General features: G+C 48.3%; 2 protein-coding genes across 6 annotated transcripts in view; one reads left to right on the top strand and one right to left on the bottom strand.

Annotated features, from left to right (window-relative positions):
• The window catches only part of CACNA1D (calcium voltage-gated channel subunit alpha1 D), a gene marked incomplete at both ends in the record, with an annotated part of 357,356 nt that extends 351,856 nt beyond the window's left edge, over positions 1-5,500 (top strand). For all 5 annotated transcript variants that reach the window (XM_084248163.1, XM_084248166.1, XM_084248164.1 and 2 more), the window contains 4 exons: positions 394-557; positions 2,856-2,977; positions 4,439-4,759; positions 5,207-5,500. In XM_084248163.1, coding sequence (XP_084104289.1) covers positions 394-557; positions 2,856-2,977; positions 4,439-4,759; positions 5,207-5,500 — 901 coding nt within the window. The remainder of the gene's footprint in view (positions 1-393; positions 558-2,855; positions 2,978-4,438; positions 4,760-5,206) is intronic.
• A 5,507-nt stretch (positions 5,501-11,007) lies between these two features.
• Positions 11,008-16,284, bottom strand: CHDH (choline dehydrogenase; the record flags this gene model as incomplete). Its single annotated transcript, XM_084247274.1, has 7 exons — positions 11,008-11,426; positions 12,000-12,102; positions 12,336-12,478; positions 13,703-13,837; positions 14,172-14,301; positions 14,828-14,979; positions 15,582-16,284. The coding sequence occupies 7 exons, from the start codon at positions 16,282-16,284 to the stop codon at positions 11,008-11,010; spliced, it is 1,785 nt and encodes a 594-aa protein (XP_084103400.1).
• Positions 16,285-23,878: the final 7,594 nt, after the last annotated feature.

The following is a 23,878-nucleotide window of genomic DNA, read 5'->3' as shown; positions in this document are numbered from 1 at the left end:
GTACTGGTTAAGCTCCTTGACGGCGGAGACCGTGCCTCAGGCATCTTCCCTGCCCGGCACTGGGCAAGGGGCAGGCACTCAGAGAGGGCTCTCAAGAGAAGGGAGCAGTTGCAACCCACATCTCACCCGGGGCTGAGGCTGCCCCAGCGAGGGAACTACCAGCACCTCCCTCTTCATAGCCGGGCCACCTGAATCATCCTGTCACGGCCCTTGCCCTCCCTCTAGAATCTTCAGTGAAGCCGAGGACTGCCTTGTTCTCAGATGGTCCTGCTGGTCCAGGGGAGGTGGGGAGAGGCCCGACCGTAGACGCGGGTCTGTCAGAGCTCAGGGACAGAGCTTGTGAACTTGCACCGCCCAGGCTCTTACTCTCTCTTTTGGCTTCTGGACCACCAGGCGAAACTATGGCTACTACAACCGATACCCAGGCAGCACCTTGGACTTTGAGCGGCCCCGGGGCTACCACCACCCCCAAGGCTTCCTGGAGGATGACGACTCGCCCGTTTGCTATGATTCCCGGAGGTCTCCAAGGAGACGCCTTCTACCTCCCACCCCAACATGTGAGGCCAGGTTTTTTTATTTTAGGCGAAGCTTCCCAGAGAGTGGTGCCTCCTCGGCTTCTGTCCTGGGGGCGTGAGGCTGGCGTGGTCCTGCATGTCAGGGACCTTCAGTCTTCAAGTCCGGCCCCCTGGTCGGAGATACCCCGGCTCTCCTCACCTTGCCAGCGTGTGTACCGTGTGACAGCTCAGCCCACTTTAGCTGTTCTCGACTCTGTGGTCCGAGAATTGCACAGCACGTGGCATCTGCTGAGGGGCTTTATGTGCACATGATCGCTGCCTGGAGCCTGGGTCCATCCTGGAGGGCAGGCAAGACGGGTACCGTGGAGCTGCCAGGTCCACTCTGTGGACAGGCTGACCATCAGAGAGGAGAAGCATCAGCCCAAGGGCAGAGCTGGACTTGCACTCAGGCCTGTCTTGCAAAGCTCTACACCTCTGGGGCCACCTGGGGATCCTTGGCGCCCATCTTGCCTCAGTCTCCACCAGGGGTGCTCTCCCTCCTCGCCTCTTTTCCATCTTTTCTTTTACCTTTGCCTCATGTCTGCCAGTAACTTCTGCTCACGGGACAGGCTTTGGCCTTGGTGCTGACCATCCTGGGGTCTGTGTTCCCATCCTGCTGAGAAGGAACAGGGGCTGGCTGCTCCTCACCTGATTCTCTTGCAAAAGTGGTGTAGCTGGTTCTACCTGGAGCTCTGGGTCACCCTCCTAAGGAACTTATGCCAGGGAAAGAAATGTAGCAGTGGCTTTGGCTGAGCTGTTGATTTTGGACTTATGGGCATTGCGTTCATGGTTAAAGGAATGGCCATATCTGGTCTTTCTGAGGAAGCACAGTTTTGAGCAGGAGTTGATCAGTAGCCAGCAGTAGCTGAGACACTGGCTCTTAGTCCGCTCCCTTCATGCACAGCAGAGTGTGGCTGGGTGGCCCCCGGCCTTCTGCCTCACCCCAGCTGTCATTCTTGATGGGGTGTGTAATCAGATCCCTTTCCATGATTAATATTTAATTGCTCAGCCTCAAACATGTGCTGCCAAACAGCAGCTCTGGTCTCTATAAACACTGGATGGCACATGGGCAGGTGAGGCAGGTGGAGGCTCCTTGCATGTATGAGCCCACTGCCAGGCACCGCCCTTTGGCTGCTGCAGTAATGCCCACGGGGAGTGAGGAACCTGGGTGGCAAGTAAGAGGTGCCCTCTTAGTTTGTAAGGGCAAGTAAATAAAATTTTTTGTCTGCCCTGCTGTCCATCAGTTCAGACATGGTCAGGGAGAACACGGTACTCCTGGGCCTCCGTTCTCAGCTCTGTGTCCTTAGCTCCATGGGGTTACATCGTTCATCAGAGACGGATGTGCAGAGCGAGCGAGGGCATGTGTCTTTGCGGGCCCATTTCAACACTGAAGGGCACTGTTGGAATGAGAGGACTGGTGGTTTTCTTACCCTTGCTCAGCCTCTGGCCGCACCATGTGGTCTTGGGTCCTGGAGGTTGTGCTGACAGGGAGACTCTTCCTCCTGAGAGCGCTGTTAAATTCACCTTTGCACGATACATGGAGGGAAGGCTGGTGAGGATGGTGCACTGGGCAGCAGTCTGTGTCCCACGTAGGCAAGTCGATGGGGAGGCCTGGTGTCCCCACGGTGCACACTAGGCCCACGCCAGGGCTGGATACTGTCTTTCTTCTCCCCATTGGGCAGCGGTTGGGGCATAAACCTCTATTCCTGGTGACTATAAGCAGGACAACTGTGGTCTTCAAAGTTACAGATGTTTTTGTTTGTTTGTCTTTGGTGTTAGAGAAGCTGGAGGTCTTGCCAGTGAAGGAATTTGCTTATTAACTGGTTGAGCTGACGGGGCCAGTAGCAAGTCACTCACTTTAAAACCAAGAAGTCAAGCACCAGTGACATGGTGTGTCCACCAGAGACACAGGGTGTCTGGGAGGCAAGAATGGAGCAGTCAGCCAGCGTCTGTGGAATTCTAGAGTCATGTTGTGTGCTTGACCCCACAGCATGTAGGGCCAGGGGCAGAGTCGGGACCCTTCCCTCAGGCCACCTCCAGCTCCTCCCCCCTGAGAACAGGCACAGCCTTTAAAAGAAATCACCTTGAATTTTTTAAAAACACACTTTGGGCTGCTTCTTTCAACCTCCCCTTTCTTTCAGGGTACTGAGCCCTCACCTCACTACCTCATTCTCCTCCTTGGATGGGTCACTGAGCACGTCCCCACTAAACAGGCAGGGGGCACCCCAGCCCCCCCACCCTGAGGCCTGGTGTCCCAGTAGATTGTGTTTCACAACTGAACCATTTGCTTTGACTCCTTAGCCCACCGGAGATCCTCCTTCAACTTCGAGTGCCTGCGCCGGCAGAGCAGCCAGGAGGAGGTGCCCCCATCCCCGGCCTTCCCCCACCGCACGGCCCTGCCTCTGCACCTGATGCAGCAACAGGTGAGCCAGCCGCTGGCCTTGGCCCTCTGCCTGCAAGTCCCCTGTGTGGGACGCACCCGCAGGAAACCATCTTACCCTTGGCTGCCAGCCCGGGGAGGGAAGGAGAGAACCTTCCTGTGCACTCTGCTTCAGTCCTCTCACCCTGCCCAGGCGATCAGATCACGAACTCCAGCTTACACGTAAGCAAACATCAGAGCAGGGAGGGGAGTGACTGAGCTGACCTTTGAGTCCAAGGCTGCCAGCTTCCAAAGCTGGGTGCTCAGCCTAGGTGCCCAGTCTTTTCTCCCCCACATCTCTCCTCCACAAGACAGAGCCTGATGGTGACTGCTTGGCAGATTCTGAATGGCTGCTGCTGCCCTTGACTTGCTCTGAGAGTTGTTCCTTTATTAAAACACATGTCTGAGCCCTCTGCGGTCCCCAGGGTGAGCCGGCCCGGCCCTGCCTGCAAGGGGCTGTGGTCCAGGGGGAAGGCCTGACTACAGCGAGCACAGGCCCGAGCCACTCGTCTAGGCCATGCCTCACAGACAGGAACACAGGCTTCTCCCTCTCTAGAAAGAGCACCTCAGAGATGCTGTCCACTTAGGTGTGTGTGTTGCGGGGGTGGGGGCGGGATCGAGGAGAATTCAAATGTGTGCAAGCGCCGGTCTGCTAGTCTGCGGAGCTGGCTTCTCCCGCAGGTTTCTTCCAGGGCCCTGAGCACATGAATGCAGCTGCCATTTCAGTTCTCCTATTTGCCTTTTTGCTTCTCCACCTTCAATTTTTGTTAATTTTATGTCCATTTTGCTTTACGGTGGCCAGCAGACATGGAGGTCTAGAGAGACTTGCGTGTGGCAGTGCCCTTGCCCTGCCTGACCTGCTCTGATGAGACTCACATCTGTCCACATCTGCCTCTCGGTGGTCTTAGCAGTTTGACCAGGGTCCCATGCTGGCCAGTCCTGTATGTTCCCTGGACTGGGCCTCGGCGTGCCCCTCTGCAGGGTGGGGCTGCCGGGGTCAGGGGGGCTGTTGCTGCGGTGCAGCCGTCGTGGAGGGAGTGGGGCTTTCCTCACGCTTCAGGGCAAACCGAGGAGGTGTGAGGCTCTGCGCCAGGGTAAAGAGAACCGGTTGTGTCTCCCTGCTGGTGCTGGCTACCATCAGTTTGCTGTGAATTCACTTCCATATTTAAACCCAGAGTGACCTGGTGAAATGTTCAAACACCAGTGCTCGTTCATCTTCCCCGAATCTTCATTTCAGAATTTGCAGCTGACTCCTACTTGGGAACAGTCACAGGAAATGCCTTATGGATTTGGGTGGGGAAAGAAAACAATATTGTAGAAAGCCACATTGTAGCTTGCAGTTATTCAGTTTTCTCCCTGTGCTAGCGTCCAAGGCCGTCCCTGTGAAAGTGATTCTTACTTGATCTGCTTGAAGGAAGCCTGAAGCCTGGACCTCCGGTCCTCCCACTGCCCCCTCTCTCCTCAGATCATGGCAGTTGCAGGCCTGGATTCAAGTAAAGCCCAGAAGTACTCACCGAGCCACTCCACCCGATCGTGGGCCACCCCTCCAGCGACGCCCCCGTACCGGGACTGGACGCCGTGCTACACGCCCCTGATCCAGGTCGAGCGGTCCGAGGCCCTGGACCAGGTCAACGGCAGCCTGCCATCCCTGCACCGCAGCTCCTGGTACACGGATGAGCCTGGCATCTCCTATCGGACTTTCACACCAGCCAGCCTGACCGTCCCCAGCAGCTTCCGAAACAAAAACAGCGACAAGCAGAGGAGCGCAGACAGCTTGGTGGAGGCCGTGAGTATGAGCCACGGGAGGGCGGCTTCGGCACGCAGCAGTAGAGCCGCGGAGAGCCCACGCAGCGGCGGCAGCTGTCAGGGCAGCGGCTCTCAGGGCAGCGGGCTCCGGAGCTCGGTGGCCTGTGACCCTGGACACTGGCCGCTTCTCAGCTGTGGGGATGAGCCCTAAGGCCTGGATACAGAAACTGATCAGCACTGCCCAGTCTCAAAATTAGCTGCACGTACACAGCATCGTGTGTGTTGTCTCTAGTGGGTTTGTCTTGTTGGACCACATGGTTTTTGAGGGTCAACATTTTCCAGGCCCAGGTTAGTTACATTTAGTCATTGCAGATGAGGAGGGGAGAAAATATGATTGCCTGAGTCTCAGAAGCATGTCATGCGGTAAGTGCTTGAAGGGGGTTTCCATCAAAGCCATAGAATGCGTTCCCTGATCTTTCCTGTGCAGGTCCTGATCTCTGAAGGCCTAGGCCGGTACGCAAGGGACCCAAAATTTGTGTCAGCGACAAAATATGAAATCGCCGATGCCTGTGACCTCACCATTGATGAGATGGAGAGTGCGGCCAGCAGCCTGCTGAATGGGAACATGCGAGGCCGGGCCAACGGAGACCTGGGCCCCCTCGCTCACCGGCAGGACTATGAACTGCAGGACTTCGGGCCCGGCTACAGCGACGAAGAGCCAGACCCTGGGAGAGAGGAGGAGGACCTGGCAGATGAAATGATATGCATCACCACCCTGTAGCCCGGGGGCGAGCAGGGGCCAGGGAAAAAGTGCCTCGTAGTTAGGAAAGTTTCGGCACTAGTGTGGAGTCCACATTCAAGCAGACTTTTGTACAGGTGATGTCACGCCTCCAGGAAGCCATAAACCTGGTAGGGAGCGGCCGTGCACCTCGTGCTCGGCCCCAGCTGCGGGAAACAGTAGCCCAGCCCTCGGGGAGAGGACCAGCGAGGAAGTGGGGCAGGCCCTGCCTGCTTGCCCAGCGTGCACCTGGGCACTTCCCCACACCCGCCCGCCCGCCCGCAGGCACGGTGGGAAAAGGTTCAAGGTGATGACGATCACCATACCTGTCATTACCTCAGCCATCGGTCTAGCATATCAGACATTCACTGGGCCCAGCATATCCATTTTTAACCCTCCCCCCAGTACACTGCTTCCTGGTTCCTGTTTAGCTGTTCTGCAGGACAGTGCGTCAGTCAGAACCCACCTACCAGCCGTCATCCTGAGAGGGGAGCAGGACCTTATACATGAGGTTTTCTGCTCTTGACGCCAGTTTACACCAGAGAGCATCACTCAGAGGGTCGGTTTCTGACTGTCAGGCTAAGGGCAACTAAGGGTAAACTGGAATAATAATGCACTCGCAACCAGGTAAACTTAGATACGCTAGTTTGTTTAAAAATTATAGATTTACTGTACATGACTTGTAATATACTATAATTTGTATTTGTAAAGAGATGGTCTATATTTTGTAATTATTGTACCGTATTTGAAATGCAGCAATATCCATGGGTCCTAATAATTGTAGTTCCCCACTGAAATCTAGAAATTAGCATTTTTACTCAGACCACACAGAAGTAGAAGAAATAGAGCCAATTCTCATTTATTCAGTGAAAATCTTTTGGGGGCAAAATTTTGAGTTCAAAAGAACTTGACACTATGGAGATTTTTCTAAACTATTTTGAGTCACTTTACATGAGACATGCCGGACGACTCTTCAGCCTTGTCTTTGGGCAAGAGTTCTGATTTGATAGTGTACCCTTCAGTCCACCATGGGTTGCAAGCGTCTGTCTTGTTTTGTTTTACCTTACTAACCCTCTGCTACGTTCAGAACAGAGTAGGTCAGGCTGGTGACTCTGACCCTGTGGATTCACAGCTTTGGTTTTCTCAGCTGCCTCCCGCTCCCTGGGGTCAGCTTTGCATCCCTGGTACAGAAATCCTGTTCCCCTGCTCTGGCCCCCTGGGGACTGGTGATGCTGCTTAAGAAGTAAGGAGTGTGGGGCAGAGGGCGCACAGTGATCATCTACAGGGTTAGAATGTTAGGGTCTGTACAAATTGTATTGTTGCCTTTTTACAAAACATTGCTGTACTGTGTGTTCTCTTTGAGGGCTTTTATATGCAATTGAATGAGGGCTGAAGTTTTCACTGGAATGCACTCACACTCCGACTGTACTTCCTGATGAAAACCCACTTTTGGATCATTAGAACCATCAAGGCTTCTTTTTCAGTTCACAGAACTATGCCGACATTGTCAAGTTACCTTGGCAGGGATTCCCTGCAGTCAACAAACAGGTAGCAAATTTTGGTTCAAAAATTTTAAATACATAGACAACCTGTTAATGTCTTTGTTTTTTTGTAAATAACAACTTTGTTACAAAGACCTTACAAACCTCTTCTTAAGACATTCTTATTCCAGATCCAGGCAAAAACACACAAAGGTTTGTAAATGACTATTTCCTGACAAATGCTTTTTTATTAAAATGCAAAATGATCTTCAGAACAAACTGTGTAATAATTTCATTGTATCTGGGAGCTTCTCCTTGTGAAGAGCGCCAGCGAGAGCTGCAGAAGAGGCCGGGAAGACGGTTGTCAAGAGAGGGTAGTGCTCCCCCTCATGGCTCCTTCGACCCCTGAGGTAACTTACTGCCAGCTGCAGGGAGCACGGCTTCTCTTTACAGGGCTAGCGCCGTCACCTCCATCACCTCCGACTCCGTGTCTCCGGTGGGTACTGGTCTCACTGACTTATTAGCAGGGCAGAATCGTCCTTCCTGGATGCAGTTTTCTGGTGTAAGTGATTTTTCCAGTCAGTATCTACAAACTGGCTGCATCACTCCCAAAATCTGTCTCCTTTAAGCCTGGTTCAACCTCTGGTCTAACATCGCATTTATTTTTTTGTAAGAAAAATTTGAAGTTGTAGAGCATGGTTTTCTTCTTTGTTTTAAGAAAGTTTGAAGATTTGAACTTGTTCCCTTTTTGGTTCCCTGCCAGGCTCCTACATAGAAGTACTTTTGTTGTGTGCTCAGGAACAGTACACATGGTTTCTTTAACATTGTTTTCATAATGTCACAAGATAGAAGTGGCAGCTACAATTTAACTGAATCTGCGATTTTTTGGTCTAGAATGCGGGGCGCCTGCTAGTCCAGGATGTGCGTCCCAGCTCTGTTCCGAGATGTTTCCAAATCAGCCCAAGGCAGGGAAGGGTGGTTTGTGACAGCCCCAGAAGCTTCTCAGTGGCTTTTCCCCACTTGATAAACCCAATTGCTGTGGTCCTAAGTTTGTGAAAGAAACCATGGCAGTTTTAGTTCATGTTTTTTTTTTTTGTTTTTTTTTTTTTTTTAAGTCTTAAATGTCTCTGCCAGTTGCCCACATTCCTGAAGAGGTTATCATTATTATGACGAGCAGTTGATTTGTTCTAAAAACTGGTTAGCAGTAGAGGTGCTGCCTGGTACTTTTTGCTTCCTTATTAGCCTACCCAGATTCAGACTCCAGCCATGCTTACATTTGTTGGAAAGGTTTTTATTCCTCTAAGGTGTTTCTTCTCTGCTAGGGACGTGACAGGGCAGGCCAGGAGGAGCAGCAGGAGCCCTTGCTGCCAGCGTGAGAAGGGGGCTCTGCAGCATGCCCTGTGGGGGTGGTGGCAGGTTCTCAGGACGGCATCTGTGGAGGGGGTACATTTTGTTCTGGACATGAAGAGAAAAGCATCTGGTGTTCAGTCTGCTGTTAAGTTGATCAGTGGAAATAGGAAACCACCTTTGGGTGGAGGAACATGGTTTGACTGGCGAGAACTGATTTGAATTTATCGAAATGATGTGCTGGAAGCAGAAAGGCTGTATGTGAAGCCACTAGAGTCTTGTTTCCGGGACCCGCCCTTCCAATATTCAGTGTTCCTGTACCCTTGTTTTACCAGGAAGGCCCCTCTGCCGATGTAGCAGCTTAAACCCCGGTTTCTTCTAAGGGGTCAGTGTTCCTCAGAGCCTGGCCACTAAGCACATACATAGCTTCCCATTAGGCTTTTTCAGCCTTGTTTTGAAGAGTGCACTCTTCCATTACCGGCTTTTTGCTAAGGGGCTTACCTGACAAAGTGCCAGCTCGTGCCAGGCTGGGTGCTGAAAGGCCTCCATGTGCCCAACAGACCGCCCGACTGCAGCTTGTCTCCCCAACTTGAGCCAGCCCCACCCTGGCTCCTCAGCCAGCAGCCCTGTCTTTGTGGCCAAGGTTCCTCAGGACAGTCGGACATTCAGTCCACCCTGTTGTTGCCCCCGGGGCCACCACTCCGTCCAGATAGCGGTCACACTCCCGTCAGGGCTGGTGGGAGCAACTGCTTAAAGTCAGAATATGCTCTTCTGTGTCCAAACCCCAACAGCAGTTTTCCACTTTGGCTTCTGGATATGTGACACTCATGGTCTCCTTTGAAACTTCTGTCTGTAGCTAGACACGTGTGATGGAGTGGGAGAGGGGCCTGGGTGTGGTCGAGCTGTATGCACACCACTTTGCTTATCTTACAACATAGCAACAGCCACAAACCAGCCATTGTCTCAGAACACCACAGGCCACAAATAACGGCCGTGTCACTGGCCATACCCACCCCAGAGGAGCAGGTCAGTGCCATGACAGTCAGGCCCAGGACCCCCTACACTGCTCACTGTGGACTTCTTGGCACTCAGAGTGGTGGGGCTGGCACCTGCACTCCTCTGCTGTTCCCGCACCCTGACAGGTGGCTCCCAGACACAGATGATGGTGACCGCGACCCATGGCGGTGAGGCAGGTGGGGAGCCTCTCAAGGAGAGAGATCTTGGCAGATTAAGAATTTTCTTTCTTGACCCTCCCTTGGAACAGAATGTAAAGAAAAAACAGGTAAGATTTAAATAAGAACTGCCTAAAATTTCTAAAGGAAAGACAGGCGTGATAGTTTTCTTCACCTTTCTCAAACATAATTTGACACCGTCAGGCCTCTCAGCCACCTCAATCCACACTGATCCCGGGGGCAGCTTGAAATGCCTCATTTTCCTCCCATCATTCTGGGCCCAGCCCTGCAATTCTCTTCTTCCCTGCCATGGATGGTGGCTTTGGAGAATTTTCAGAAAAATCAATCCAAATTGTATTTGGTTTTCATTACCTTGTAAGAATCATGTGGACACAACATACCACTTCAAAAATAAGTTCTCGGGTTCTATTATTACATTATAAGAATTTTAAAGATCAAAGGGCTGTTTTAAATGCTACTTGAATATTTCCCCCCCAATATTCAAATCTTTGACTATTTTTCTTCCACTCAGCTGCATTTTTACAGGACCAGAATGCATAGTTTTACTTGCCTGCCCTTTCTGTCTTGGCTCCACCCTGGTCTGTTCCTGTGGACATCTAGAGAAAAAGAATTATCCAGCCCTGTCCACTGCCCAGTGTCTTCCAGGTGGAGAGGAATGCACCCCCTTGGACTAGCTGCTTCAGCATGGACTGGTGGCCTGGTATGTGGAGGGTTTGCTTCCTGGTAATAGGAACATCATTTAAAATGCTGCATCATCGTGAATGAAACCTGAGAGTTTCCCTTGGGAATCTTCCCTCCTTGAACAATGTCCAGAAATCATTTCAGTGGAATGATCATGTTTAATAGAGTACCAGAACACTGGAGAGGTGGCCACCAGCCCCTGCGGGTGACCCGACCGAACACCAGTTCTTGCCTCAGTCTGGGAGTGAAGTCAGGAAGCTGTGGAGGAAAGAAAAGGCTGTGTTTCTTCTAGCAGGCAGCTCTCCCTCTGAACAGGGAAGCCGGCGGCTATGTGCATGCCCAAACTGAGCATGACTCTGGCCTCAGCCGGAAGCCTGTAGTGGAAGATACCTTGGAAAACGCAGTGCGGGTCTAGCTGGGCACAGCGCCCGGCTCTGAGAATAGTTTAGATAAGGCATTTTGGGGCTTGCTTTCCCAGGGGGGCCTGGGAGAGGACCCCTTCCCTCAAGTCCAGCAGGACTGAGGCAGGCAGCAGGAGCAAGACCCTGGGTGGGACAGCACCATGGAATAAGACAGAGGATAGGGTGGGACTTAACCATCCACCTCTGCTGGCCTCCCTTCTGCTATTCCTCCAGGAGTCAGGGACATGCTGGGAGAAAGAAACCTGACTCACTGGCAGCACTGGTCTCATTTCCAGTTTGCAGCCATTGAATCCTAATGTTCTAGACAGTTTCAGGAAAGAGCCTTTGGAGCAAGGGCTAGGCTGGCCCACTTGGCTCATCAGGGGCCTTCTCAGACAATGACTGCCTCAGCGCTGGGTGGCCAGGCTCCCAGGCTTGTAGACAGGGACATCCTTGTCCTGGAGTGCTGGCTGGCCCTTAATGATGTCAGCTGCCTTCTCTGCGATCATGATTGTGGGGGCATTGAGGTTGCCGCTGACCACACTGGGCATGATGGAGGCATCGACCACCCTGAGGTTTTGCACCCCAAGCACCCTAGTCTGCGGGTCCACCACAGCCATGGGGTCGGAGGGCTGGCCCATCTTGCAGGTGCACGAGGGGTGGTAGGCACTGTCTGCTTTTGCCCTCACGAAGGCGTCGATCTCTTTATCGGATTGCACGTGGCTTCCTGGCTGGAGTTCTTTACCCCGGAATGGGGCCAGGGCTTTCTGTGCAAAAATTTCTCTGGTCAGCTTCACACACTGACGGAAGTCCTCAATATCATTTTCTGTGGAGAAGAAACAGGTGAGATGACTCCTCTGATCATGCTGGCTTTACAGGAAGATTCTCGGCCTAGAGAGGTTTAGTTAGCCCCCTGAGGGGACAGTTTGAGAAATGGAGGTCTGAACCACCAGGTTAACTTGTCACCTACCAATAGGGAACTCTGCAACCAAGCAGAATCCCATGATGGACAAAGTCTGCCCCGGGTTTAAATCCAGAGTTCAGATTTGCGTAAAAAAGCATGGCTGTGAGCACCTCCTGAGACATTACTGGGCAGTGCTCATTTTTGCTGCATGCAAAGAGGTAATAGCCAGAAAAATGCTATGTGAACCATATTTGTAGTTGGCTCCCCTTGCACTTCCTGGTAGATTGATCTGAAAGCTGCAAACTGACCCACTACGAAGCATGTCCAAATTTACAGCCTAGAATGATGGGGTGGAGCAAGGGAAGAGGGTGATGTGTCTTCAGAAAATGTGATCTGGAGAAAGGTCCAGGGACAGATAGGAGCCCCATAAAGGCACACATTCAGTGAATGATCCCACAAACCCAGGCCTTGGGGAGACAAAAGTGGGTGAATTACCTGTTGACAAGTAGTTGGGTTGGATCACGGGGTGGTCCTGAGGGTTGGCACTTCTCAGTTTGAGCCAGCCCACACTCGTGCCCCGCATGGTCCCCACATGCACCTAGAAGAACCCAGAGGAAGCAGTGACCTCCGTCAACCCCTGGACTAAGTAGCTTAGGCCCCGAGTTTCCTGTTGACCTAGAACACCGGCCCTGAGCTGGGTGCCTGCTTCTCCTTTCCATGCTCCATACAGACTGCTTCACTCCTGGTGCTGCCTCAGGTTGATTCTGGGCTCCCCAGTTCCACGCTGCAGTCTGGAGAGTGCCGCAAGGGGACTCCGAGACCAGTGCTCACCTGATAAGCATCCTCCTGTGTGGGGGCCCGCCCATGGTCAATCACTTGGGATGGCAGGAAATGGAACTGGATGTCTGGATGGGGGACTCCAGGCTGGCTCCGGATGAACCCACCTGTTTCCAGATGGGCTGTGGCTCCATCACCTGAGGGTGGGAAGAAAATGGAGCAGGTGAGCAAGAAGGGTAGGCAGCCATGCCTGGTTTCCTCTCCTTTTCCTGGGCAGCTTCTCTAGTGCCTAGACCTAAGTCCTCAATTCTGTTTCCTCTTTCCCCCAGATGGGGAAAAATATCAGCTGCATGCCAAGAATCTTTAGTTTTGCCCCCTCTTGACTTCACACTGCCCCCTCAACTGTTAGTTGGGGATGGAAGCTCATGAGGAGTGGATGCAGGGCCAGGCTGGTTTCAGGCCTGTTTCCTGCAAGATTTACATCAGAAACCCAAGCTGCCCCAGCCTTACCTTCCTCTTCAGGCCCACCAGAAAATCTCATCAACTTTAGCTTTAAAATCAATCTTGAATCCATCTAACTTGGTTCCATCGCACTCACCTGCCCTTTATCCTGCCCTTTATCCAGCCCAGATCACTTCTTACCTGGCAGCTCTGGTGACCTCTCTGCTGGTGCTCCAGATACCTCTGTGCCCCCCCGCAGCCCAGCCTTCACGTCATTGACCTCAGTCTTCTCAATGCCTGCTTGGCCCTCATGTCCCAGACCCTCCCCGAGTGCTTTCTCCTGAATGTGCTGCAGTCTCCCTGCGCAATGCATTAGTTCTTCAAACAAGAGATGTCTAGCTTCAGGGCCCCTACACACAATCTTCTGCCTCTCAGATCCCCTGCCACCATTCTCTAACATCCTGGTCTTTCCTTCACTTAAAACTTAGCATGTTTACTTGGTTTCTTTCCATTGTCCCCACTAGAATGTAGTCTTCAAGGAACTCCTGGCATCCTCCCTTCTAGCACAGTGCATGTGGGAGAAAGAGACGCTGACCGGATGAGGACTTCGCAGTACCCTGACACTCGACTACAAAACAAACAAAATGCTGAGAAGTGGATGCTGGTTCTGTAGAAGTGTCTCGTTTGTGCTTTTTCTCCTAACTCCTTGAACCCCAGGTGTTAAACATCACAGGGCCATCCTGGTCCACCTGTGAGGAAGAGCAGCACCAGCCTCCAAAGAGTCTCACCCCATGCCGGCCCTGTGCTAGTCAGCCAGTCCTCACACCAGCTTGTCAAGCAGGAATTGGAGAGACTGAGGTAAATGATATAACTCGGCTTAGAACTAACAACCCGAGGCCAGAGTCCTTGCTGGGCACCTCAGAAGGTGACTGTGCTGCCCACAGCCCCCCTCTTCCAAGCTCCTAGAGGAGCATGCCCACCTGTGAACTTCCAGAGCCACTCTAGACCAATCCGGACCTTGTTCAGGGGCTTCTGTGCCGAGTGGAGGGTGATGGGGCGGGTGCACGCCTGCTGAACGTACAGCTCCAGGTGGTCCTGCAGGTTCTGGCCAACTCCTGAAATGGAGGGTGTAGGTAAGAAAAATGACTAGCCAGAGGATTTAGCTTCTCCAGTCACCTTGGTCTTGAAAACTTCTCCCCCCAGAGCCATCCAGGTGCCCCCTGTCAGCTCTGCCCTCGGTGAGGGCAGCACCCACGCCTCAAGTAGGAACTGCTTACTGAGAGGTCACTGATGGAGTGGCAGCCCCGTCCCTCACCACTGCCTTTAGGCTCATGGGAAGAATAGGACAGTTCTGAGGAGCAGGACTCCCATCCCCACTCCATGCTAACACAATAAACCATTTGGTTCAGCAGACACAGCCTTTGGGGAGCAGCAGAGAAAGGAGCTCACCAGGAAGGTGACACACCACCGGGATGCCCAGTTTCTTCAGGTCATCTGCATTCCCGATGCCTGAGAGCATGAGCAGCTGTGGAGAGTTGATGGCACCTCCACTCAGAATCACCTCTTGGCTGGCATAAGCCTGGAAGAGGGAAAGGATCATGTAGGTTACACTTCCCAAGGAGCCAGACGGAGCCCCAAAATGTGGTCTCGGTATAATGTACCCAAATGCTGTGCCGGGATTGTTTACAGGCCTGTGAGGGAGGAAGAGATGTGTTAGTGTGTTCCTGTGTGAAAGCACCCCCCAGGTGCAGCTGTGGTGTCAATCATCAATAAAGTGTGGTTCTTACCCTGATAAAGTACAGCGATCTTAAAAACAGGGCTACAGTACTTGAATGCGATAAACCCAGGCATTCAAATTAAGCAAGCCATGTGCCAGACCTCCGAGTGGGATAGAGAACAAACCTGGCACACAGCACAGTGGGTGGAACTCGATCACACTGATGGTCCTTAAATTCTCAGTATGAACTGGAAAGGCGTGGAAGGTACTAGGGGGCTGCTCTGAGGTGCAGAGTGGCAGATGGTCATGCCAAGTCATCACAGTGCTGATAGGGGTGAGAGCATGACAGCTGGGCTCGCTGCCCAGGCCCCCGGGGGAATTTGCTCACCCTGTGGCTCTGGCCGTTCTTGAGATACTCCACGCCCACTGCACGGTTGCCTTCAAACAGCACCCTTCTCACAAATGTCTGGGCCTCAGCAGTGAGGTTGGGGCGGCTCAGTGCTGGGTGCAGGTACGCGCAAGCTGCACTCCAGCGTTTGCCTGCAAGACACAAAGGAGATTAGGTGCAGGGCCTGGGGAGGGGCTAGGAAAAAAGAATTTGCCCTTCCCTTGACTCTGCAAGTTCAACCTTCAAAATAAAGCTAAAACCACCCAAGTCAAAGTCTTATCTACCAGGGCTACCTGACTAAAGGTGGGAAAACAGCCTTCACCCTCAGCATGTGACAGAGAAGAACAGGAGCTGTTGACTAAAGGGGGGAGAACCCCGTAGATGTGGGAGCCCTAGATCAATACTGGCTGGTCTTGCCTCAGCCCTGCTGGAAGCAAGGTGTTACTGCTCTGTGCCTCAGTTTCCCCACCTATAAGTTTCTAGAGGAGTTGGGCTCTTTAGCCAGATAGCTGACTCTACTTTAGTCACACAAACTGGGGGGGAGAGGGTGGGCCAGGGAATGCCAGAGTTGTCACCATTTTTAAGTCATTTCTCAATGGCTTTGGGTTGTATTCCTTGGCCTACAGGGGAGTGTGGTATCACATCCCTTCAACCTCCTATCTGCCCCAGTTTAGCCACACTTATGGAACATATTGGGGACAGATAGGATGGTCTTTGATAGAACCAGAAAGATGGGGAATAGACTCACTACTACCTTCATGGATAGTCATGTCCATCCATCCGAAACCTTCTTGCTGGAAGCCATTCATGTCCTCAGTGAAGGGGTAGCCAGCTTGCTGTGCCGCCTCCAGGAATGCCTGGTGCAGTGGGTGGTTGGTCTTGCCCCGGGAAACACGCAGTGGCCCCTCACCACCACGGTATGTGTTGGCCCCCAGTTCGTGCCCTTGCGCTTTGCGGAAGTAGGGGAGGCAGTGTGCATAGTCCCAGCCCACAGCACCTTCTCGGTGCCAACGGTTGTAGTCCTCAGCATGCCCACGGATGTAGACCATGGCATTGAGGGAAGAGGAGCCTCCCCAGACCCGGCCCCGTGGCCAATACATCACACGACCGTCCATGCCTGCCTGTGGTTCTGTGTGGTAGCACCAGTTGTACTTGTCATCACACAGGTTGGCCACGAGGGCAGCAGGCATATGGATCTTCCACAAGAGCCTCTTGCTCCCTGCAAGCATGTCCTTGGGCCCTGCCTCCAACAGCAGCACACGCTTGTCAGGGTCTTCCGTGAGCCGCCCAGCCAGCACACAGCCAGCGGAGCCTGCACCCACCACCACATAACTGTATTCATCTCTCCTCGTGGAACTCACGCTGGCCAGAGCACGGATGCCTGGGAGCCACTGCTGCGTCAGGGCTCCAAGTGGGCCCAGGCACTCTTGCCTCCAGCCTCGCAGGATGCACCACATGCTTTCAGCACAAGACTTCTTACATTCACAGAGGGGAATGTAATACTTCACTTTTCCTGCAACAGGAAAAGAGGCTTTAAAAATCTTCGCATGTGTATGCAGAATCAGCCTAAATCTGGAGCAGCCGTAGCAGTATAGCAAAGTTCATCAAGTGGCCACCCGGAGTGGGGAAGGGCAGGCCTGACTGCTCTTCCCTCCTCTGGGGAACTAGGAGGAAGCAGGTGGAATCTCAGCCTACAAGATCTATACCAGGATTGAGAAGCACAGAATTGGAGCAGGAGAGAGGTCCCTCTGCAAACTTAGTGGGAATTCCCCCATAACGGCTGTCCTGTGTGATCTGTGAGTGAACCTAAAGGCTGGGCAGGAGTCTGTCAGCTGGAATGCAGGTGAGGTAAGGGGGTTCCAGATGGAGAAAGAAAGCAGGGCTCTTGTACTTATTTCTCATCTATTCAAGATGATTACTGAGCTGCTCCCACATGACAGGTACTGTTTTGGCTTTAGCAATACAGAAAAAAAGAAATCTGCCCTCAGAACTGATGGGTCTGGGGCCACAGAGGCAACGAAGACTGAAGTAAGTAATTGAAAGAAGGTCAGAGTAAGAGATTCAAGACTTAGAGTTCAAAACCTTTGACCTGAGGCCATAGAATGCTCTAGAGGGTTTTCTGGCAGGCAACAGAGTCAAAGCTGCAATCTTCAAATATCAATATTTAGAGTGTTAGAGTTTAAACAAGGAAATGCAAATAAAGAGTCCTTCCACAACAATATTCAAATCACTCCCAACCAGTTTAGTGCGCAGAGGTAAAAGAATCAGGGTATCCAGTAAAGTCCACCAAAATAAGAACATCTGACAAAGCTTCATCCATGAGGCTCAGCAACACAAGGCCTGTCCTGGACTAACAAGGTGTGAAAACCAAGACATTTCTGATAATTTCCTTTGCCCCTTCCATAAGCCTGCGCCAAGTAACAACAGGAGGCTGTCACTGGATGCAGGGTAAAGGTAAGAGTCCTGTCCCCTCTCCCCATGCAAGTACAGAAGAAAGGTGTCTGGGCTTCCTGAAAGCTAAGTGTGAGGGAGGGACACTGAGAACCCCCAGTGCTCCAGGTCCTAAACTAGCACAAGGTAGCACCACTCAGCTCCTAACTACACTGACTCAACATTCCATAAAAATGAGCTGACAGAAAAAAAAGTATACCTTGGTCTCTATTGTCCTGTTATAAACAAGGTCTAACATTCAATAAAAAATTGAGACAAGGGGCCTCCCCTGTTGGCACAGGCGGTTGAGCGCAGCACTGTGAAGCTGTCCGCAGCTGTCTGCACTGCAGGTTCGATCCTGGCTGGCCAGGGAGATACCCACATGGCACAGCAGACCTCTCCTGTCACGTCTGCTGCTTTCTCAGCAGTGTATTTCGGTCCTTCTGCCTGTTCTGCTCCCCACTCTGTCTCTGGTGAACCCTCTCACCCTCCTGTGCCTCTGGTCTGTATGAATAAAGAAATCTTTAAAAACAAATTAAGAGGGCCTCCCTGGTGGTGCAGGGGTTAAAACGCAGCCTATGAAGCAATCCGCGGCCACTGCAGCATGAGTTCAATTCCCGGCCAGACAGGGAGAAACCCACATGGCGGGACAGACCTCTCCTGTCTCGCCCGCTGCTCCCCTCAGCAGTGTACTTTGGTCCATCTGCCTGTTCTGTTCCCTGTTCTGTTCTGTCTCTGGTGAATCCTCTCACCCCCCCATATCTCTGGCCTGTACCCCAATTCTTAAAAAAAACAAGAGACAAAAAGACACCCCCCCCCAAAAAAAAAAGATTCATTACAAAGAGATAAAGAAGTTAACAGAAGCAGACCAAGGAACAACCCATCAAGATGTCAGAACTATCAAATATACCTTAAAATAACCAATTTTAACACTAAAAGAGAAGCCAAAGCAATTCTGAGAAAAAGAATAGTAGTATCACAGTCCAAGACTTTATGCTACACATTTATAGTAATCAAAACAGTATAGTATCAGAATAAAGGTAGAGACAGAACAATGAAATAGAATTGAGAACCCAAAAATAAACCCACACTTTTATGGACAGTGCACATATTACAAAGGTGCCAAGAGTATACAGTGAGGGAAAATTGGGACAGCCACATGCAACAGAAAAAAACTAGGTAACTATCTCACTCTCACACTCACACAAAAATTTACTCAAAAGGAATTAAAGACTTGGATGTAAGACCTGAAACCATGAAATACAAAGAAGAGAATATACACCCCACAACTTTGGATTCAGGGATGTCTTTGGGGACTCAGTGGCCAAGGAAACAAAAACAGAAGTTAGAAAAATGTGCTACATCAAACGAAAAAACTGCACAGTGACAGAAACTGCCATAAAATGAAGAAAAAAAAAAAACCCTTCTGAATGGGAGAAAAATCTTTGCATTTCATACATCTGACGGGGCTGATATCCAAGATCTATAAATCTCTCATACAACTCAACATAAAGAAAATAAATGAATTAAAAAATGGGCAGGAAAACTAAATAGACACTTCTCCAAAGAAGACATATAGATTGCAATGCACAGGAAAAAATGCTCATCAACATTTTATGTCAGGGAAATGTAAATCCAAATCACAATGAGATACTACTTCATATCCATGAGAATGGCCTGTATCAAAAAGACTAGGAAAGATTAGAAATAAGTGTTATGGATATTAAAGCTTCCATATCAAGGGGATGGAAAAACAGGAACCATCATACACTGTTAGTAGAAATGTTTATTGCTTTAGCCCTAGGGAAAACAGTATGGAAGCTTCTCAAAATACTTAAATTTATCATATGATCCAGGAATTCCATTTTAGCTATCTATCTGAAGAATGCAAAAACAACTAATTCAAAAGGATGTATGGACTCATATGTTCACTGGAGCACTGTAATAGCCAAGTTATGGAAACAACCAAGTGTCCAATGACAGATGAGTGGATTAAGAAGGACTGGTGTGTGTGTACATATACACATACATACATACACACAAAGGAATGCTACTTAGTTATAAAAAAAATGAATGATTTCCGGGTCTCCCCAGTGGCGCAGTGGGTTGAGCGCAGTTCTGTGAAGCTGTCCACAGCCTCCACAGCCTCTGCAGTGTGGTTTTGATTCTTGGCCAGCCTGGGAGATTACCACATGGTGCGGCAGACCTCTCCTGTCTTGCCCACTGCTCCCCTCAGCAGTGTATTTCATCAGTCTGCCTGTTCTGTTCCGTGCTCTGTCTCTGGTGAATCCTCTCACCCTCCCGTGCCTCTGGCATGTATCCCTGTGCTTGTATAAATAAATAAATCTTTTTTTAAAAAATGAACGATTTCCATTAGTGACAATGTGGGTGGAACTAGAGGGGATAATTCTAAGCAAAATAAGCCAGAAGGAGAAAGACAAATAACAGGTCATTTCACATATATGTCAACTATAGAAAAACAAAACAAGGAACCAAACCAGTAACAGACCCTAGAAGTCTGACTGCAGAGTTGAGTCTACCAGAGGGGGAGTGGGAGAGTGGAAAGCGAGGTGTGGAGGGGCCTAATAGACTATGATGGAGGACTATGGGTGCCTTGGTAGGTAGTGGTTGTGGTGTGGTAAGATACATCTGAAGATGTGTGATCTTAAAGCTCTGAATCATATACAGTGTTGTAAATCAATGTTACCACAATGAGAAACTAATACAATAAAAAAGAAAAAAATGACACCTAGGTACAATCATAATCAAATTTCTGAAATCTCACAATAATGAGAAAATCATCAAGGTAGCCAGACACCCCGCCCCCCAAAACAAACATTATATACAAAGAAATAAATACAAAAGTGACAGCAAACTTCTGATTAGAAAACAGTCAATCCAAAAGATAATGGAAGGATAATGGCAACTCTAAAGTACTGAAAAGGGGTTGGGGGGAGAATTAAAAAAAGCAGTAAGCCTAGAACTCTCTATATCCAGTGGATATATTTTCAAATATGAAAGAGAACTAAAGATGTCTTCAGAGAAACAAAACCCAGTGGACCAGCAAATTCAAGATATGTTAAAGAAAGTTCTTCAGGTAAAAGAAATATGAAACCAGATGGATATTTCAATGTATACAAAGAAATGAAGAACAATAGAAATTCATTTCCCATGACTGCTATAACAAATGACCATCAACATGACAGCTTAAGACAATACAAATTTGTTCTCTTACTGCTCTTGAGATCAGAATTACGAAATCAGTTTCACTGAACTAAAGTTAAGTTATTGGTAGAAAGGGTTCCTTCTAGAAGCTTCCTGGGGAGGATATGTTTCCTCATCTTTTCTAGAGTTTGGGAGCTACCTGAACCCTTTCCTTGCATCACTCCAACTGCTTGCAGCTGGTACCATATCTCCTACTTCTGTAGTGATAGCTCCATCTCATTAGGACACTTTTGATTACTCAGTAAGTGATCTGAATAAATCTAGGACCACCTCTCCATTTAAAATTCTTAATCTCGGGCCTCCCCGGTGGCGCAGCGGTTGAGCGCTGGGTTGCGAAGCTGCCTGCGGCCTCTGCGGCGCGGGTTCGATCCCCGGCTGCTCCCCCGCCACTGGAGGAGGGTCCCATATGGCGCGCGGACCTCTCCTTCCGCCCGCTGCTCCCCTCGGCAGTGTGCTTTGGTCCTTCTGCCTGCTCTGCTCCCCGCTCTGGCTCTGGTGAGTTCTCTCACCCTCCCGCGCTTCTGACTGTACCCAATGCTTGTATAAATAAATAAAAAATAAATCTTTAAAAAAAAATAAAATAAAATTCTTAATCTCACCTGCAAATTCCTCCTTTCAAATTAGGTAACATATTCACAGACTCTAGAGCTGGGATATACCTATCACAACAGGGCACTGTTAAACCTACTAAGGTAGGTGAATACAACATACTTTTAAAAAAAATAGAATTGATGAAAGCAAAAGTAGTAAAATATATTACAGGGTTTATGATATATGTAACATTAAATTGCATATAATAATAGCACAAAGAATGGAAGAGGGAGAAACAGAAGTATACCTTTGCAAGGCTTTTAAATCATACATATAGCATATAATATATGTATGAGTGCTGTGATTAAATACATATATTATAAACCCTGGCACAGTCACCAAATTAAATAATTACAGCTAATTAGACAACTGTGGATATAAAATCATTTCAAATAATCAAGAAGTAGAGGAATCTGAGATAGGACAAATAAAGATTAAAGAGCAAAAATTGTGTATTTATATCTATATTAATTATTGCATTAAATGTGAATAGTCTAATACTTCAATCAAAATGCAGATTGTCAGATGGGGTTAAAAGAAAGCAAAACTCAACAATATACTGTCTCTAAAAACAACCCACTCTAAATATAAAGACATAGGTAAAAAAAAAAAAGGAGAATGGAAAAAAGCTATTCCATATAAACACTAGGCAAAAGTGATTTTTTAAATATAGACAATGTAGACTTCTGTACAAAGAAGTTTTGACATGTTTAGGAGACATTCAAAATTATAAAGGGTTAAGTTTATCATAAAGATATAATTCTAAAGGTGTATTGCCTAGTAGAGTTTAAAAATCATAGACCTGCTCAACAGAAACAAAATGAAAAATCCAGTCAAGAAATGGGCAGAAGAACTCAAAAGACATTTCTCCAAAGAGGAAATGCAAATGGCCAACAGGCATATGGAAAAATGTTCAACATCCCTTATCATCAGGGAAATGCACATTAAAACCATGCTGAGATACCACCTTACACCAGTAAGAATGGCACATATCAAAAAAACAAGCAACAGCAAATGTTGGTGAGGAAGTGGTGAAAAAGGAAATCTCCTACATTGCTGGTGGGAGTGCAATCTGGTCCAACCACTGTGGAAAGCTGTCTGGAGTTTCCGCAGTCTACTAAAAATGGAGCTATCATATGACCCGGCAATTCCACTCCTAGGGATCTACCCAAAGGACACAAAAACACTGATTCAAAAGAGCACCTGTACACCTGTGTTTATTGCAGCACTATTTACAATAGGTAAAACCTGGAAACAACTCAAAATGCCCAAAAATAGATGACTGGATCAAGAAGATGTGGTATATATACACAATGGAATATTATTCAGCAATCAAAAAAGATAAACTCATGTCACTTGCAGCAACATGGATGGAGCTAGAAGGAATTATGCTCAGTGAAATAAGCCAGAAGGAAAAAGAAAAATATCGGATGGTTTCACTTATAGCAGGAATATAGGGGAACCAAATGAGACATCAGTGTAAAAAAAATAATAACAGTACAAAACACAACAAAGCACAAACAGACAATTATAAATCAGAGATACACTGCAGGGGAGAAGAAGGGAGAGGGATCAGATGGAGGGAGGGAGGAGCACAGGGGACTGTGGTGATGCTGCATGGGTGCCTTGGGGAAGGAAATTCTATGGGAACTCAATCTAAGCTGGTGGGGGGAAGCAAATATTGTTTAAAAAATTAAAAATTATAAATGTTAAAAAATAATAAAAATAAAATATCAAAAAAAATCATAAACCTAAATCGCAGAATCTAAGATTCGTAGACCTGAAAAGAGAAATGGATAAATGCAAAATTAGGCTCCATACTCCCCTCTCAGTAATAGATACAACAGCTAAACAAAAATATATAGAAAACTTGAACATTATAGACTAACTGAACCTAGGACTTATTGAATATTCAAACAACAGCAGGACAAACCTTATGTACATTTGAAGCACAGACACCAAATTAAAGAATTATAGCTAATAAGACAATTGTGGAGATAAAATCATTTAAAATAATCAAAAGAGAAGAATCTGAAATAGGACAAATAAAAAGCAAAGAGCAAAAAGTGTGTATTTGCATCTAATCATAATAATTATTGCAAAGATAAACTTTACTTTGACTATAATAAAAATCTCAACAAATTTAAAATAATTGAAATAATATAAAGTACATTCTCTGACCACAAACGGTTAGAAGTAAAATGTATCTAAAAAAAAAAGGAAATATTATGAAATTAAAAACACACTTCTAAATAATTCAAGTCAAACAATAAGTCACAAAAGAAATCTGCAAATTTCTTAACTGAATGAAAATGGAACACAGCAGACCAAGACGTGTGCAATGCAAGTAAAGTAATGCTTTGAGAGAAATATATAGCAATATATTTATATTATAAATATATTAGAAAAGCCAGGTCTCAAATTGATAAACTATACTTTTACCTTTAAAATATCAGGGAAAAAAAAGAAATGTAGTAAACATAACAGCAGGACAAAAATGAAACAAATTTTAAAATAAAAACACCATAAAAATTAAAACCAAAATTTTGTTCTTTAATACAATTAATAAAAGTAATACATTTCTAAGAAAAAGATGAACATATAGACAAAGGACAATATAAGATTTTATGACAACTTTATGCCAATAAATTTTATAATTAGGATCATATGGAGATAATTCTCAAAAGATAGATTATCAAAGCTCCCTCAAAAAGATCATGTAATTTAGTTGTATCTGCTATCTAAATAGTATGTATCTACTAAAAAAAATGAAATCAGGGCCTCCACAGTGGCGCAGCAGTTGAG

The sequence above is a fragment of the Talpa europaea genome, assembly GCF_964194135.1.
Source record: "Talpa europaea genome assembly, chromosome: 11".
Classification (NCBI taxonomy): Eukaryota; Metazoa; Chordata; class Mammalia; order Eulipotyphla; family Talpidae; genus Talpa; species Talpa europaea.
Note: the sequence above shows the minus strand (reverse complement) of the source record. Positions and strands in the feature narration are given on the sequence as shown.